This window comes from Rhinatrema bivittatum, chromosome 14, assembly GCF_901001135.1.
Source record: "Rhinatrema bivittatum chromosome 14, aRhiBiv1.1, whole genome shotgun sequence".
NCBI lineage: Eukaryota > Metazoa > Chordata > Amphibia > Gymnophiona > Rhinatrematidae > Rhinatrema > Rhinatrema bivittatum.
Window position 1 is genome coordinate 43,067,278 of NC_042628.1, and position 17,558 is coordinate 43,084,835.

General features: G+C 40.6%; 1 protein-coding gene across 1 annotated transcript in view; it reads right to left on the bottom strand.

Annotated features, from left to right (window-relative positions):
- The window catches only part of LOC115076142 (glucagon receptor-like), a 47,852-nt gene that overhangs the window by 16,027 nt on the left and 14,267 nt on the right, over positions 1-17,558 (bottom strand). The window contains 6 exon segments of the mRNA XM_029577276.1: positions 4,110-4,266; positions 5,397-5,503; positions 13,370-13,492; positions 14,569-14,628; positions 14,630-14,676; positions 16,407-16,503. Of these exon segments, the coding sequence (XP_029433136.1) occupies positions 4,110-4,266; positions 5,397-5,503; positions 13,370-13,492; positions 14,569-14,628; positions 14,630-14,676; positions 16,407-16,503 (591 nt within the window).

The following is a 17,558-nucleotide window of genomic DNA, read 5'->3' on the forward strand; positions in this document are numbered from 1 at the left end:
CAAATTACTAGTAATATGTCTACAATTTCATTTTTCTCACTCCAAGTTCTATTTTTCCTTGTTACATGTAACTGCTTTTCCGCACTATTGTTCAAGTTTAAGTTTATTTTGCACTCCTGTTTCATGTGAACCAGCATGATGGGACTATTGTCTTGAATGTTGGTATATAAAAAAACTTAAATAAAAATAAATAAAATTTTTTTTAGTTCTTTCAGACCTCTGGAGTATATACCATCCGGCCCAGTTGATTTGCTACTCTTTAGTTTATCAGTTTTCCCTATGACATCTTCCAGGTTCACTGTGATTTGTTTCATTTCCTCTGAATCATCAACATTAAATACCATTTCCAGCACAGGTATCCTTATCCTTTTCCATAAACACAGAAGCAAAGAATTCATTTAGACTTTTCACTATGGCCTTGTCTTTTCTAAGTTCCCCTTTTACCTCTCAATCATCCAACTGTCCAACTGACTCTTCACAGGCTTCCTGTTTCAAATGTATTTGAAAAAGTTTTTATAATGATTTTGTGCCTCTACGGTAAGCTTCTTTTTGCCTGCCTTATCAAAGTTTTGCATTTAACTTGCCAATGCTTATGCTTTTTCCTATTTTCTTCATTTGGATCCTTTTTCCATGTTTTGAAAGAAGTTCTTTTCTCATGCCTCTTTCTAACCATTCTGGCAGCCATTTGGTCTTCCTTCTGCAACTTTTAATGTATGGAATACATCTGGTCTGGGCTTCATTGAAATTTTTAAACAATGTCCACACTTGATGTAAACTCTTAACCTTTGTGGCTGCACCTTTTATTTTTTCTATTTTCCTCATTTTATCAAAGTATCCCTTTTAAAAATTAAATTATAGAGCAGTAGTCTTCTTTAATGTCTTCCATCCAGTTATTAACTCAAATTTAATTGCGTTATGATGACTTTTGCTAAGTGGCCCCACTACCGTTACCTGTTGCACCAAATCCTGTGTTCCACTAAGAATTAGGTCTAAAATAAGTCCCCCTTTTGTCAGTTCCTGGACCAACTGTTCCTGTCTCCACAGATGTTTTTCTGTTTGTTTATTGTTCTGTTTCACAGGACACTGTGAAAGCAGGACACTGCTTCCTCTGACCCCAATCTGCCAATATGGCCACCTCCTCCTTTCTACTAAGCCCCAATCTGCAATGGCAGTTATTAATTTCTGTTGCTATTTCTGTTACTAAAGCTGTTGCTCATGCTTTACTCTGCATAGTTTGTTTACTGTTATACTGCCAACTGATGGTCAACCTGTACATTCACTGCTTCCACTGTAGTCAGTGCAGCTAGCTCTAAAGGGTTAAACCTGACTTGAAAGCAGAGGTTCCTGGGAGTTTATCCTCGTATGTGTCCAATCAGCTAAGGCTAATTTTACCTGTTTATATTTCTGTGGCCCAGACTGTTCTGATTACTGTTATCTCCAGTTTATACACAGTAAGACTCTGTTTGCCTGTTAATAAACTTTGGAGTTAAAGAAGTAGCCTCTGTTGTCTATGCTATTTGCTTAAGTTGCACATAGGAAACAAATAGTGGAGACAGAATACCAGCTGCTCTATGAAGCAGCCATTTAATCTAGAAACTTTACCTCTCTAGAATATCCTGATGTGATATTTTCCCAGTCATATTGGGGTAATTAAAATCTCCCTTCATTACTCTGCTGCCAAATTTGCTAGCTTCCCTAATTTCTGTAAGCATTTTATCATCTGTCTGTTCATTCTGGCCAGACAGATAGTAGTATACCCCCATCACTATACTCTTCTCCATCACACATGTAATTTATAGCTACATTTAGTCTCCTCCAAGACCTTTATCCTGTTTGATTCTATGCCATCTCTAACATATAGCATCACCCCTCCACCAATTTGAGTCACCCTATCATTGCAATATAATTTTTACCCCGGTATTGTACTGTCCCATTGGTTATCTTCCTCCAACCAGGTCTCAGAGATGCCAATAATGTTTTTATATCTCTTTATATAGCTAATTCTAATTCTCCTATTTTATTGTTTAGACTTCTAGCATTTGCAAACATAAATTTCAAGGTCTGTTTTTTTGTTTGAATACATAACATTTTTTGCAGTTGACAGGGATGATTTAGAATCTTTTCACTCAATCTGTTCTTTACCTGGGCTACTCCTACCTTTATTGAAACCCCTCTATCAGGATGCTCTAACTTTCCTGTTTTGTTAGTATCTTTTGAAGATACCTCCATCTGAACCATGCACTGCTGAGCAACTGTCAGCTTTCCTCCATGTTTAAGTTAAACGTTGGTGCCAGTATCATGACTCCAGCTTTCATTAAGGGTGAGACTGAATACAAAACTCCTGTCCACCAAAGCTTGCCATAGTGACTGACCCATTAACTCAACAGAAGCTTTGGGTTCCATTCCCAACTCTGGCTCTGCCTCTCTGGCAAGGAGGTCAAATCCTGCTCTGTCACTGCCACCTAGTGGCAATGCTGGAAATGGCTGTGATGAGCATGGCATCTTGTCAGCAGAGATGGGCACTGCCACACTCCCTCCATCTATGGAAAGAGGAGTGGTAACTGTTTAAAAAATAATTTATGAACACCCAACTTGTACATGGCACAAGCTTCATTTTGTTCATGGGATTTGTCCACAGAAATGAGAGGCAGAAATTCACATAAACTTAGCACAAGCTAACATTTGGTCATAAAAGTTGGTGGAAGTTTGCTAAAATCTCAGAATGTGGAATAATCATGAATGAGTACAATAATAAACTAGTCATTAAATACCCAACACACATATAATTGTAAAAAAAACACAATTTCTAAATTCATATAAAAATTGCAATATACTTGATTACATATATAATTTTAATAGCAAATCTTCAAACATAAATTCATTTATATGCAAATCCTAGACCTAAGATTCTAGGACTAGGATTTGAATTGATGGGATCTATGTTTGAATTGAAGTAAGCTGCATGGAGAAGTCCTTTGCTTGAATAGCAAACACAGTATTTGTTTCTGACTTGATGAGTGCTGTTTGGAGACAGCGATTACAGCCTCTCATTTTTTCCCAGCGACTGCTTCAGAATTGTTGGCAAGTTTGAATGCATGGAAGTCTCCACTGTTCTTTTTGAAGTGAGCAAGTGATTTTCTGTTGGCTCAACTATGTTAATACTTAATTTTTTTTAACAGTCTTCTTAAAGAGTTTTGCAATGTTTGTTTTTTGGACTTATTTTTTTGATAGTTACAAATGTATGCAATTTTTTTTTATTGAAAGTGCTTTGTATATTGAAATGAGTTTATATTTGAAGTTTTGTTATTCAATTTATATATGTAATTAAATGTATTGTACAGTTTTTAAATGAATTTGAGATATTTTCCTTTACCTCTGCATATGTGTATTGAATAATCATGAATGACCATATAAGTCATGGCACAGATCTTTCCATCCAAGTCGGTAATATCTGTCAATTATGAATGCAATTCTAAAAGCCATTTCTGCAGGTAAAACAGTGCTTTACCCATAGAAATGGCCTTTTAAAAAACTGCACGCTCTGTATGTGGGAAAATATATATGCATAGGACATGTGTCCATGTAAGTTTGCCCTCAGTGAGCAGAGGCATTACTGGGGCAGGCCTGGGGAGGGCTTTGCAGTGCACTTACTCACATTTTTATGAATTTTCAAAAGTATACAGGTATTTTTGCCTGAAAAAACTACCTGCACAAATTAGCAGGTTTAAATTTGCACAAGTTCACTTTGAATATTGGTGTAAATTCTGCGAGTAATATTGTGATATTTGGTTCAAAAACAAATTATTCATCTACTGCTATAGGGGAAAGGGATGAGTGAATGAGTCCTTGATGAAAGCTGGATGGAGAGATGAAAGGAAAGGGGTAATGTAGTAGGAGGAGTTTCTGATGAAAGTGGAATGTGTAAGGAGACAAAGCTGTGCCTGAGGGAAGTAAGCAAAGAGACTGAACACCAGCTTTCCTGATGAGAGCTGCAGGGGAGAAGAAGCAGAAAGAGCTCTCTGATGGCAGATCCAGTGCAGGGCTCTCTTCAGCACAATGTTTCCTGTCCTGTGTTTTTCTGGGCAGAGCTGTGTGACTGACGTGCTGACCTCGCTGCTCAGCAGAGTCTCCCAGTCAGAGACTTGGGTCATTTCCATGCCCCATCTCTTCATCACGAGAGCATCCTTCACGATTACCGAGGCCGCTCGCAGCCCAAAGGAAGAGAAGAGGTTAGCGTGGATGTAGTTCCTGGTACAGCGCAGCTTTCTGGGCATAGAGAAGAGTTATTCATGTGACGAGCTTTAAACAGCAGAACAAATATAGCATAAATAACCTTTGCCAGCTCCAAATCATTACAACATTTAGAAAAGACAAGTGTTTGTGTGTGCATTGTTGTGTGCATGTGTCTGTGCCTTTCTATCTGTGCTTCTTGAGGTCCAACGTCTCCCACCCAGAATCAGGGAAAATGGTGAAGTAGAATAGGGAGGCCAAGACTACGCATGTCCCAACCTTTCTAAGCAGGAGGAGCTGCATGACATACTGAAGGAGTGCCGCCCAGAGGGGATCTCACAACTTCCGCAGTCCCAGCATCTCCCAGCAGTAGACGCTGTAGGGAACAGTGCAGGAGCACTGGTTATGGGGGAGCTGTGGGGAATAGTTCAAAACCTCACACCTCCTACAGTCCCAGTCTATCCCAGCAGGTGGCAATGTACAAAATGATTTAAGAGCACTAAACTTTACGTTCATTATATGTTTCTGGTTTATGTTAGTACATACACAACAAGCGCAGAGAAGTTTCAAGATGGTCAATTTTTAATTCAAATCAAATGTTTCATATATGGCAACTCCACTGTATAACAGATGATATTTTATAACGGGTCCCCTGACACGGACCCCGTGTTTCGCCAAGCCCTAATATATGTTTTGGTCATATTATACCTTTGTTTGAACTTACAGATTGGTGTCATTTAAAATACTGTACCTCCTGACGCAGCCTGCTTGGCGAAACACGAGGTCCGTGTCGGGGGACCCGTTATAAAATATCATCTGTTATACAGTGGAGTTGCATATGTGAAACATTTGATTTGAATTAAAAATTGACCATCTTGAAACTTCTCTGTGCTTGTTGTGTATGTACTGATATTGCTGAGTGCAGTACTCGCTCCAGCAGTTGTATTTCTGGTTTATGTTAGAAAATGATGTAAAAAAAAAAAAAGTGTTATGTTCTGCTTTACTTGACAGTGATAAGAGACGCCTGCCACCAGATCTCGTGTAATTTAACTTACAATAAAAAAAGATTTAAAACATAAGAGCACTAAAGCCTCTGTCTTACGCTAATGGCAGAACAAGTAAGAGCCCTTTCGGCTGCCATTCCCTGGAGCAGAGTCGTATGCTACCTGAAGATGATGAGAATTAACAACGCTGAGAGAAGCGACAGCAGTGACAGGGAATAGCCCACAGTGTACAGCACTCGAAAACCGACCATCAGCTTCCAAGTTCCTTCCTGTAACAAAAGCAACCAACGTAAGTCTGACAAAGCTGCCCCCAGCAGCAGGTTCCCCACCCCCTTCGCCATTCCCTGGCATCGTCGCCAGAATTATTCTAATCACCATCACCATCCCCACCAAAATCACAATCATTCTCACCACCTCTGTCACTGCCATTTTCTCCCGTATAGTGATCACTATCTTCATCATACCTGCCCCCCTTCCCCTCCATCATCATCTTCAGTATCAACATTAGTAGGAAAAGTCTGACTGACTATTTGCAGTTTGCATTTTTCTTCTAGCAATTTCAGCAGATGAAAAGAGCTTTTTTTTTTTTCATTTTACTCTAGCCCCACCCAGGGGTGTGGCTTGTGCAGCAATGGATTCCTCCTCTGTGAATAGACTTCAGAGGGAAACTGTGCCTGTAAACACACTGAAATATTAGGCGGCACCAGTAAACACACATGAAAAGCTATGCATAGGAAAAAAAACGGTTAAACACATACACATGGTATAGCATCTGTAAACAATGCAAATGGTTTTAAAGTAATATAATTTACTTAGATCAATCAACCATTGATGTGGTATATCTCTATAGTTTTCTAGTACCAAGACCTAGTTTAGTATACCTTTGAATTACCAGTGAGCTCACTGTATCCTCCGGGGGCATAACACTCAACAAGTCACCGGGCCTGGTATTGTTTATGCAAAAGCAAAGACAATTGCCTCTCCCCACCCTGTCCAGTGGAGTACACTGCAGTCAGTGCTGTTCCTTGACTCAGGAGTTAGCAGCCATATGGAGTGCCCTTGACTTTCTGGGAGTGGCAGGCAATATTGTAGCACAATGCTGTCGCAACTGATTTGCACAAAAGGAGGTGTCACCTTCACCCCTTAAACAACTCAGACTTGGATTTGGCTGTAATCCATTGGTTTATAGGTGCTGCAGATAATTAACTTTCTTTTACATAATAAGGAAGATCACAAATAGGGAACAACAGATCAAATCTGACCTCGAGTCTATTCCCTGTCCCTGGCTCACAAAAATATTCACATTTCCCACTACTAGATCCGGGAGTCTTTATACAACTCTTCCAACTGAAGAGAAAGCAGAAACAGCTTTCAGCAAAGTTCTCAGGGATCCACTAATTGTTCTGCAGCTGTCCTATTCTGTTTGCTTGTTTTCAGTCTTGATCCAACTTTTCTGCTGAAGATGCAGCTAAAGCAGCTTCCAGTACAACACTTGAGACTCAGTAATATGCTGTCTGTATAACTGCTCAAACTAAGTAGGAAACTCAAGGTCCAGATCCCTGCATAGATTAGCAAATCTCTCCCAATTCAGACAGAGCAGCCTGTTTTTTTTTGCCCTCTTCCTCTTTCAGTCTCTCCAACTGACTCACTCCCAGCCAGCCCAGCTGTTTCAAACTCGTTCGCCTTCTTCATTAGCTCCTAGTATCAGATGCCCTGAGGCAGTTAAAGCAGTCATATTGAAAAGGTCTATCTTGGCTCCATAAGCAGTGAATTACCAGTGTAATGACTGTTCCTCTATGACAGGCATATGGGCAAGGTAGGAGGGGATTACATTACATTTTGTGAATTACCAGTACATGGAAACCAACCACTCCCTGACCCTGATCTGCCACTGCTGCTGTATCCTCTTCCTTCTCTCCCAGGCCCCAATCTGCCAATACAACATCTGAAGCATCCTGCTCTTGCCCTCTCATGCCCCAATCTACTGTTGTTGCCTCCTCCTCTGAGCCCAATCTGCCAATATGTCCACCTCCTCCTTTCTACTAAGCCCTAATCTGCAATGGCAGCTAATAGTTTCACATTGTGTGGACAGATGCTTGTAAATTTCAAATTTTTTCATGATTTATCAAGCTTGCAATAAAAACGGGCCCCTGTTTAAGATCTGCGAAAAATTGGACACCTCTGAAGGAGCAGATAATATCAGAAGCGATCTAAGAAAACTTGAGAAGGGGTCAAGTACTTGGCAATCTAAAAAATAAAAATTTCAAATTTCACCTAACTTTCAGTGCAAAATAGTTGAGAATCGTGCATTTAAGGAGCAAAAATCCAAGGAGGTAGTATATGTTCTTATATGATAAGGAAGTGACATCCTCATTTTTGTCAAGAAAGAGAAAGACTTTTGTGTGATCATATCTGATGATTTTGAGGTAATGAAATAAGTGGTGGCCAGAGCCAGAAGGATACTAGGGAGCAAAGAAAGAGGCAAAGCCAGTAGAAGAAAGGAGATGATAATGTCATTGATGAGACCTCATCTGGAGTATTGTGTCTAATTCTGGAGGCTAAACCTCTGAATGGATATAGAAAGGATGGAGGCAATTCAGAGAGAGGCTACCAAAACGGTGTGGGGCCTGCACCAAAAACTCTATAATATAAGACTAAAACTACATATATCCTTGAGGAGGATATGACAGAGACATTCAAATACCTCACGGGTATAAATAATGCACAAGAAGCAAACCTTTGTCAATGCAAATAAAGTTCTAGAATAAGAGATGAAGGTATGAGGCTCCCAAGGGTCAGACTCAGGAATAACAACAGAAAATATTTCTTTGTAGAAAGGGTGGTGGGTGTGTGGAGCAGTCTTCAAATGGAGGAGCAAAAATCCAAGGAGGTAGTATGTGATAGGGAAGTGACATCCTAAAATAATAATAGAAGACTAAAGTAATAATAGAATTCAAGAAAGAATGGGGCATGCACAGATGGTCCCTGGTTGCAAAAGGGAAAGCCATATAACAACTATGTCTAAGGCACTGTACCAGGAAGAAACTGGACACAGAGGAAGGGCCTAATGGCCTTTATCTGCCATCATATTCTGTGTTTCTGGGTAATCACCATCATCATCCATATCCTCAGCATCATAATTACCATCTTCATCAGCACATTCACCATCAAAATCTTCGCTTCCACAACCATCACCACTATCCCATCACTCCCCCCCCCCCCTGCCCCCCACTAGCACAATCAACATCCTTACCATTACCATCCTAGTCATCACAGAAAAGGTGGAGGATATGTGGAATAGACTTCCAGTGGAGACTGTACAGACAAAAAATAAAATTTAAAAAAGCATGAAATGAGTGCAGTGATCCCTCGTGGCAAGGATGTAAGGGGAAATCCAGAGATCAACTGGGTTCTAGGGTGTTGTACCAAGGGTGGATTGAAGCAGACTAGATAAGCTAAATATTCTTTACCTGCTGTTGCAAACAACCTAAAATTAATTCCCTGAAAAGTAGAGGCAAGAGGAAAGTTGATAAGGACAAAAGAAAAAAGGGCAGAACATGGAAGGTAACCCAGTGAAACTACAGTCATTGGGGTAGCCAGATTGATGCCAGCAGAGCTACAAGTCCAAGAAAGCAACTAGGAACTAGGTCAATGCTGGCAGGTTGATAGTGGCCAGATATTGTCCAGTAAGTCCATGGGGACCCAGAAGGCTGGATGTTAGATAATAGCCTTGCTAGTTTTATTTAGAGGAAAACAAGGCCTGAAATGGCCTACCAGTGCAGATGATGGAGGCCAGTACTGTTGAAGATTTTGGCCATGTTTGGGACATATGTGGAGGGCAGTGGAGGGAGGGAGTTGAGAAATCAGGTGGAAGACATGGAGATAGGGGAACTGGTATTAGTTTGTATATGAGAATTTATATGTTTATCTACCTAAAGTGGTAAAAAATCAGAAGAAGAATCTCAACTGGGCAGACTGGACAGACCAAACTATTCTGCTGATATCTATAACCATATTTATCTCTCTATCCATGTATCACTTACAACATTGCCATCCCCAACATCATTGTCATCATTCCCACTGTTGCCACCCTCATCATTGTCATTAATATGTCTACCAATGCCATGTTTAACACTACAATCGCCATCTTCACTGTATATGCCCCTTCATCATCTTAATGTAACGATCCATGTGGAATACTTCCTTCCAATCAGCAAGGGCCCTCAGTGGGCAATGTACTCTGTTGCTCAGTCCTCCAAGTCCTATGGTTTGGAGGTCATGCTGGTGGCCATGTTTCCTACCACAAAATAAAAGCCTGCATGTATGTAGTGTATGTAGGGAGTATTAGATGCAGGGAGTTATTGACATTTATTATGGCATTTTCTTATTGGTTAATTTGAATTTTTTTGCTCTTATATTAGGCCTTAATCGTAACACACATCTAACTTAATGATGAAAGTTAAGAGGCTATGCTTCAATGTCAGAGAAGTGCTGTACTGTGAGAATGATATATACCATTTGTCACTGATCTCAGAAATCATCCCATCCTTTGCCACAGAAGACATCTTACACCCTTCATTTTATGGACTGAAGTGCTCACACTTTATGTCCGATGTTCTGTCTTCATGTTTTTCTTGTTCTATGGGAGATGGCCTTACTTAGATACTATTTTCCTTTGTTTTATGAAGCAATATATCTTTATTTGACATTTAATAACTGATTGTCATAACAAATGTTTTATGATATACCTAGTTAATATCTAGTTACGTGCCTACTTGCAGTTGCCATTATTTAGATTTTCACATTAATTTTACAACCTGAATTAATGCAGTTTTATTAGTCCTTAGTGATGCTACATCTCTGTGTTCATGGTTAGCAAAATATGCTATCTGTATGTCTATCCGATATTCAGAAAGTAATTTTTCTTTTTAGAGAGAACTACAATAGATTTTAATACAGGGAGTATGTTTCATTTTTGCATTGTACCACCAGTGGGTGGAGGAGTATATTTAATGCACCTGAGTTTAACTGTCCCGGATATCTAAAATATAATGAGTAGCAAGCTGTACACATTTGAGTTGCTAAGAAACAAGGACCTAAGCCAATACTTCATTGCAGGATTGAGAGACACTCAAATAACTGCACATGTGGAGCTGTTGTTACACAGGCTATACTGAGTGCAGTAAGCTTGGCATTGAACATACATATATCCTGATGAGTTGGGTGTCCCCCAAAAGTCAGAGAGGCCAACCATGAGCACAACTACCAGCATGGTGTTATGACTGTCTCTGCCCGACGTCTCCACTCCGCCCTTCTTACCTCTCTGGTGACTCCTCCCATGGTTGACGGACGTTTGGCTGCCATAGCATCTGCCTGCCGTCCTCTCCGGCATCCCTGGTCTGGCTTGGGCGCTGCCTCCTACCATGCTGTCGCGCGGCCCCTGCTTCAAATACTTTCTTTGGCGTGATCCTCAGGGGCGTCCCTCTGTGATGATGTCACGCATCCCGAATACAAAAGGCCTACGCTACTGCTAGCTAATCGAGTTAGCAACAGGTATTCGTACTGGTGAACTCCTTACGGATGGGATTCGCTCTCCGTACCTAGCTACTCTTCCTCTCCTTTATTGGACTTACTCTATTTGGGGTACCCACTCCTCAGGGGCCTCTCTCTTCTCTTTCAGGTCGTTGTCTGGAACTGGTACTCGCTCCTCGAGGGCCCGTGTTCCTGGACTTGCTGCCTGGACTTCACTTCTGCCTGGAAGATACTGCTGCCTACACCATCAGTGAGTTACCATCTACTTCTCTCAGAGCTGTTCCCTGGAACCAGGTACTCGCTCCTCGAGGGCCTGCCTTTACTTCAGCTCCTGTGTTCCCTACCAAGAGAAACCACTGTGTGAGTACTCAACCAACGAGGCTCTATTCCAGGACCCTGCATATACTTCATTGTACTCACTATCTCAGTTTCTCTCACTACAGCACAGCCATTGTGGGACTGCTGTTCCAGAGCCCTGAGGGACTACTAGCCCAGCCGGACTTCATCTCTGCTCACTACTGCCACCTCTGATGGCTCCTCAATACTGTTAATAAAAGATCTATCTGTGTTGTGTGTCCTAAGCTGAGCCTGACCTGTGGCCCCTCACGGGACTTCCCCCCATGGGCGTGGTCAGCAGTCACAGTGTCCAAGGGTCCACCCAAAACCTTACAAACAATAACACATGGAGACTGCAACAGATAACAGAAGATACTGAGATCAATCACCGAACTCTGCAGGCCACCTTTCGTTGTGTTCAATGTCAAGCTAACTGTGCTCAGTATAGCCTGCATAACAAAAGTTCCACATGTACAGTTATTTGAGTGTCTTTCCAAAAATCTATTGTAGTTCTTTTTTGAGTGATAAATCTAGGATTTCTTTTAAGTGTTTCTCCAAACTTCACTGGTAGAGCGCAGAATGTCCAGTAATATAGTTCCCTCAAATTGTAAAAAGCTATCCCCTTTAGTGCTAGTGATTTCTTAAATTATAAATGTTTTTCCTGGGGTTGTTATCTGGATCCCTCTTTTTGAGTACTAGAATTGTAAGTGACATGTATAATTCTTATAATGTTTATTTCATATAATTTCAGTTTTGCCACATTTATTGCTTTTCAAGTGGGTTCTTGAATTATATTTTGTAAATGCATAAATACATTTTTAAAAAAACTATTGTAGTGCTCTCTAAAAAGAAAAATTACTATCTGAATATTGTATAGACATACAGATAGCATATTTTCTGAGCATGAACACAGAGATAGTGTGTCATTAAGGACTAATAAAACTGCATTAATTCAGGCTGTATCATTAACATGAAATCTAAATAATGGCATCTGCAAGTAGACAGGTAACTAGATATTAACTAGGTATATCACTCTTCATTGCTCTCTCTCTTGTATTTGGCCTTCAGCTTGATTTATTTTGTTTTGTGGCCTTCTTGTTCTGTGTGTTTGTTTTGTCTTGGTTGTTATTTTCTGTTAGCCCTGTATTTGGCTCAAGTGTGTGACCTTCTTTGTCTTGTTTGTAGTCTTCTGTTTTGGTTCTGGTCCCTGTTTGTTTGTTCTATGTCTGTTCCATCCTGGTTTTGTTCAGTCTTGTTTTGTGGGTACCCCTTCATTTCCTGATACAATAGCGACCCAGCCCTTTCTTTATGAGTGCATTTTAGTCTTCGTGTGAGCATGTTTACTATCCTGCTTGCCACCAGAACCTGAGGGCTCAACCTGAGCGAGAGGTGGCTGGTATAGGCAGAAAATTCTGGTGTCAGACCAGTCCTGTTCTGCACAAGCCTGTTTTATTTGGGTCCAGCCCTGCTCTTTTCTGGGGATTATCAAATACTGGCACCCCCACTGTCACATCTTACCATCTCCACCATCATTCTCCTCATACCACCATCATCATCATCCTCCTCATCCTTTCATGATCATTCACACCAGAACCATCATCATTTCACCATCCATACCATTACTATCATCACCTGTAATATCACCATCCACAACATAATTCTTGCCATTCCAACTCACAATACTTGCCTTACTGCTTTTATAGAAGCTGCACAGTGCATATTGTAAAAGATAATCCTGGAATTTTACTAGATGATGGCTGCTCACTAATATGTTACAGTGCACTGCTTGGTATGCATAGTTTTTATTACTGGTGTGTCTATTAGAAGATAGATTTAAAGTAGCATTTCCTTAAAACTTGTAAAAAAAATATCTGGAAGCAGTTTACTTAAGGGTTAAGGCTGTGTGAAATGAATTGGTAGTGCCAACACTGCTCACCATAAACAGGTGTCCATATCACAGATAGCACCTTTGTTGGCAGCCTTAGTAAACAGGTCAACTGTTGAAAGATCATGGAGAAAACTAAATTCTTTGCATGATATGTTTTATTGAACCACCATAAGAATTAATAAAAGATTTCATTGCATGTAAGCTTCCATGCATGATATTTAGTCACATCTTTCGATTGTTTTCATGTCTATTTCATAAAATGTATCCTAGCCTGCAAAGAACTCATTATCCTCCAGGACCAGCATGATGGTTAAAAGTCTATGCTAGTATGAAGGAGACAGTGTTTATAAGGAATAGTGATTTCCAGTGGTCTCCTCACCTCCTCTATGGTCACTTCCATCTCATCTTCGCACTGGGAACAGTCTCGCCATGGTTGAGAACCATTCACCATCACCCAGTGCCCATTATGCCCACACTTCCGGCTGACCAAAGCCATGTTGCACTGCCAAATGCATAAATCATTGAATTTACTTATGAAATGGCAGAGGATCTTTACAATGTTGTCAGCGCTTTCCTTGTAGAGATATCATTGTCCTAAACTGGCTGCCAATGCACTCCAGTTTCAGCAGCTAAGAGTGCTGCAGAAGCAGTGCTTAAGTAGCCCTTAGGAGAGTAAGGATGGAAAGGACTGGTTGATGTGTGTACGATAACCTATTGAGAGTTCATTTCCTTCTCTTGAGGATGCAGAAGGCTGCTGTCATAACCAGCAGCTAGGGAAACAAGGACATATCCAAGAGAAAAAACCCTTTAGTCATGAATGACACCTCAGTGATGCCCTTCCCTCTACCCTCGGCTTTAAGATAATAACTGATTGCAGGAATGGCAATTAAGCAGTGCAGGAATAATTGGGCTAGTGGCGCCACCTTGACAGATCAAATCATTCCTGGGTTTCTTAAGCTCTCAATGCAACTAAATTTGTATATTTTTGTGTAATTGGTATTAAGAAATCTATGCTTAGAGTAGCTTTGAATGGGGTTATCAGATGACTCCTGGTCTTCAGGAAACAGGCAGAGGCAGCTCTAGATTTCTACTGTTTCAACTATGGATTCAAAGTAGTCCTGATGTTCTTAGACAAACTGGAACTAAACATCCACAGATAAACTGGAATACATTTGGAACCTGGTGTCTTCTGAGTGGAAGAACTATTGCTGCTGGCTTAAGCCAAGGGCAGAAGAGCTACTGCTGCTGTGCTCAGACATGGCTGAGAGTGTAAGTGCTCCACTTTAGGAGAGGGGACCAGGTAGAGAGGCTGGAGAGAGGGAAGAAAAGAAAAAGTTGGATGATGGGAGAGCAAAGTCAAAAGTAGAGGAAATGAAAAGCAAAATAAGCAACAAAATTAGACCCAAAAAAGCAAAAAGAAAATTGCCTGGCTACTAAAAATTCATGGTTGGCTCCCAAGTTTTTAAATATTTTTCCACCCCTGCATGTTATATTATTAGTAAATGATGTATTTCTCCTGCAGTGCCATAACCTAACTGGACTCCAGGCCCATGACCAGAGACCGATAGGTAGAATTACCTTCTCAAACCATGGTAAATAGAAAGGGCAGGAGACGTTGATGGTAGCTCCTGGAGTCCCCATCTGGCCAGCAGGCATACATATCGAATGTACGATTACAATATAACCCTTCAAGTCAAACACAAGGAGAGACAGGGAGACATCAAAGAGAGAAAAGGAGAGGTACAGATGGAGACAGAAAGAAGTGAAGGACAGGGTAGAAAGTAGAAAGCAGCAATAAGATTGTTCAATAAGGTATCCAATAAGGATGCATAGTCATTTTAGAATGACATGAAGTCACAAACAATTTCCAAAATTCCATTTCATTTCATTATGTCATTTTAGCAAACACTAAAGAGGTCCACATTCAGATACAATCTTGATAGCAAAGTTAGCCGAATAAACAACCAGCTAACTTTGGAGGTATATTCAATAGTGCAGATGCATTATTGAATATAGTCGGCTAGCTTAAAAGTTAGTTGGCTAACTATAGCCAGCTAACTTTAGGACAGCTCTTTGGCTCGATCAGACTTAGGGGGCCTATTTATTAAAGGTTATCTCCCATTTTGTGTCTATGGGAAAAATGCTTAATAAATGACACCCTTAGCTAGCTAAGTCATCCAGTTAACTCTGAATATCGGAATTAGCCAGTTAACTTAACCAGATAACTCAGCTCCTCCCAGTTACACCCCCCGAGAATCCCCTAAACTTATCTGGCTAAATTCTAGCTGCTTAATTTACTAGCTGGCTAGAATTTAACTGGATATGTTCCTAAATATTCATTTAACTGGCAAACTTCTGAGTTAGCAGGCTAAATGCTTTTGAAAATGGACCTCTAAGTGTTTTAGCACACGCTAAAATAGTTTAACATATACAGTCTGTTGCTCTTGTTTGCCAGTTTCCGGCTACTTCTCTCTTGTTCTCTTTAGTCCCATCCCCGGTACCTGTTTGATGTATTTTCCACCTTCAGTTCTGATGTAAACCCGTATGATGTAACTACTAATACCGGTATAAAAAAGCTTTAAATAAATAAATATGTTATTGGTAAAAAAACGCATGTTGTATAGAGATGTACATCGGGTGCCCAATCGTTTCTGCTTTCGGGTTCGTGTGACTGCAGGAAAATCTCGTATTCCCGCAGATCGGCATTTTTTTTTTCGTGAAAAATCATTTTTCGGCTTAGTGCACGCTAACATCCCGTTAGCTCGCACTAACAAAAAGTAACAAAAAACTCCCATTAGTGTGCACTAAGCCGAAAAACTATTTTTACGAAAATTCGGGGAAAGTGCAATCGTTTTATCGGTTTCCCGATCCATGACAATTTAGGAAATATCGTACGAATTTCCTAATCATCAAAAAATGATTGTACATCCCTAATGTTGTAAAAAATGTGTTCGAAAAATATAGCACATGCTAAAACAAAATGACATGGGAAAACAAAACGATAGAAATGTCATAAATCTGAAATGATATATAACGAAACAAAATCAAATTTCTTTCCATGCACAATCCTACTGTCTGATCCAAGGGGTAAAGGTCACTAGTCAGTGCTTGTTGAAGGTAATGATATTCTCTTCAGCTGGTCACTAATATGGTGTTACAGTGCCATATGCTCTCCTTCACTATGACTTGTCACACACAGATTTTGGTATTGGTGTTGTGAGGAAATGATTACAATCGAGGGCTCCAAATCCCAACATCAAGTAGGCACCAGGGCCTCGGAAAATCACTGACGTATTGTAGCATTTTCCTCTCATTCCTAGCACTAATCCCAATTTTTAGGGAAATCAGAGGACTAAAAAACATACATAGTCGTCAGCCAGCACTTCGGTTTGCACTACCCTACTGGACTCTCTTACCTGTGGGATATGGACTGTTTGCCATCTTTTTATAACACTCGTCCCGATATCTCATCCAGTCTTGAAAGGTCTTCTCCAGGATCTTGGCTGCGCAGCTCTGTTAGAGAAGGTCACACTTTAAGATCTTAGATTGACCATAAGAGGCCAAAAAGTAGTGCAAGAGGAGGAATCAAAAGCCACTAGCGTCCACTGCTGCCTTCTAAATATTGCCTCGTTTGTTGCTTGGTGCTAGTTTGCCCTCCATTGGTCACATTCCTAGTTGCTCTTTCTGCTTGTAAAAAATTGAAAAATTGTAAGATTCCCATTCCATTGCAATTTAAGTTACTTGACTTTCTCTCCCACCACTCCATCTCACACACCCACTCTCTCATACTTGCTTTCTCTCTTCCTCCTCCCTCTACAGTAATCACGTACTCCTGAGTCTAAGCACTGGTTCCATGTTATCAGTGGTGTCTCTAGACAGAAATTTTGTGGGGGCAAGCCAAAGTGACATTTCCACACATCATCTCCACCCCCACAACACAACCTCCACCATCACCTTTAAAATAGCTGTAAAAGACACTACAAGAAAAAGTCTCAATGGCCTTCTATGTATAAAGAAGCCCCTAACCAGTTTCAACATCCAGTAAAATAATATATTCATATCATTCAATCAATTCTTCTAAATGAATGTGAAATCTGGAGGATGGGAGAGACTCTCACTGTAAACCTTGAACCTCTAGTTCTGTAACACACATTCCACAATCCCCAGTGATGGAGCTAACTTGTTTCCCTTTACAACTTCCCATACAAAACAAGCCTGGAATTGCGTGGTTACTTCAAAGAGTCTGTTTTATGACTCCATGACTTGTATGTCTTCAGCTGCCCATGGGAAAGTGGCAAGGTGAGTTGGGGAGGAAAAACGATATAGGATATCCCACACTTTCTTGCACTCTCTCCATTCAGCCTAATCTCATGATTTCTCCTTCAACTCCACCTCTATCCCTCCTCCCCACCCGCTCTCACACTACCCCACTGGCTCACTCAGCCATCTCCCACACTCCACTAATTTCTACTTTTTCTCCCTTCCCCAACCCATTAAATTCATATTCACTGTTCCCCCTCTCCCTACATTCTCCCTCGTGCTCTTTTCCCCCCACTCACTCATATCCC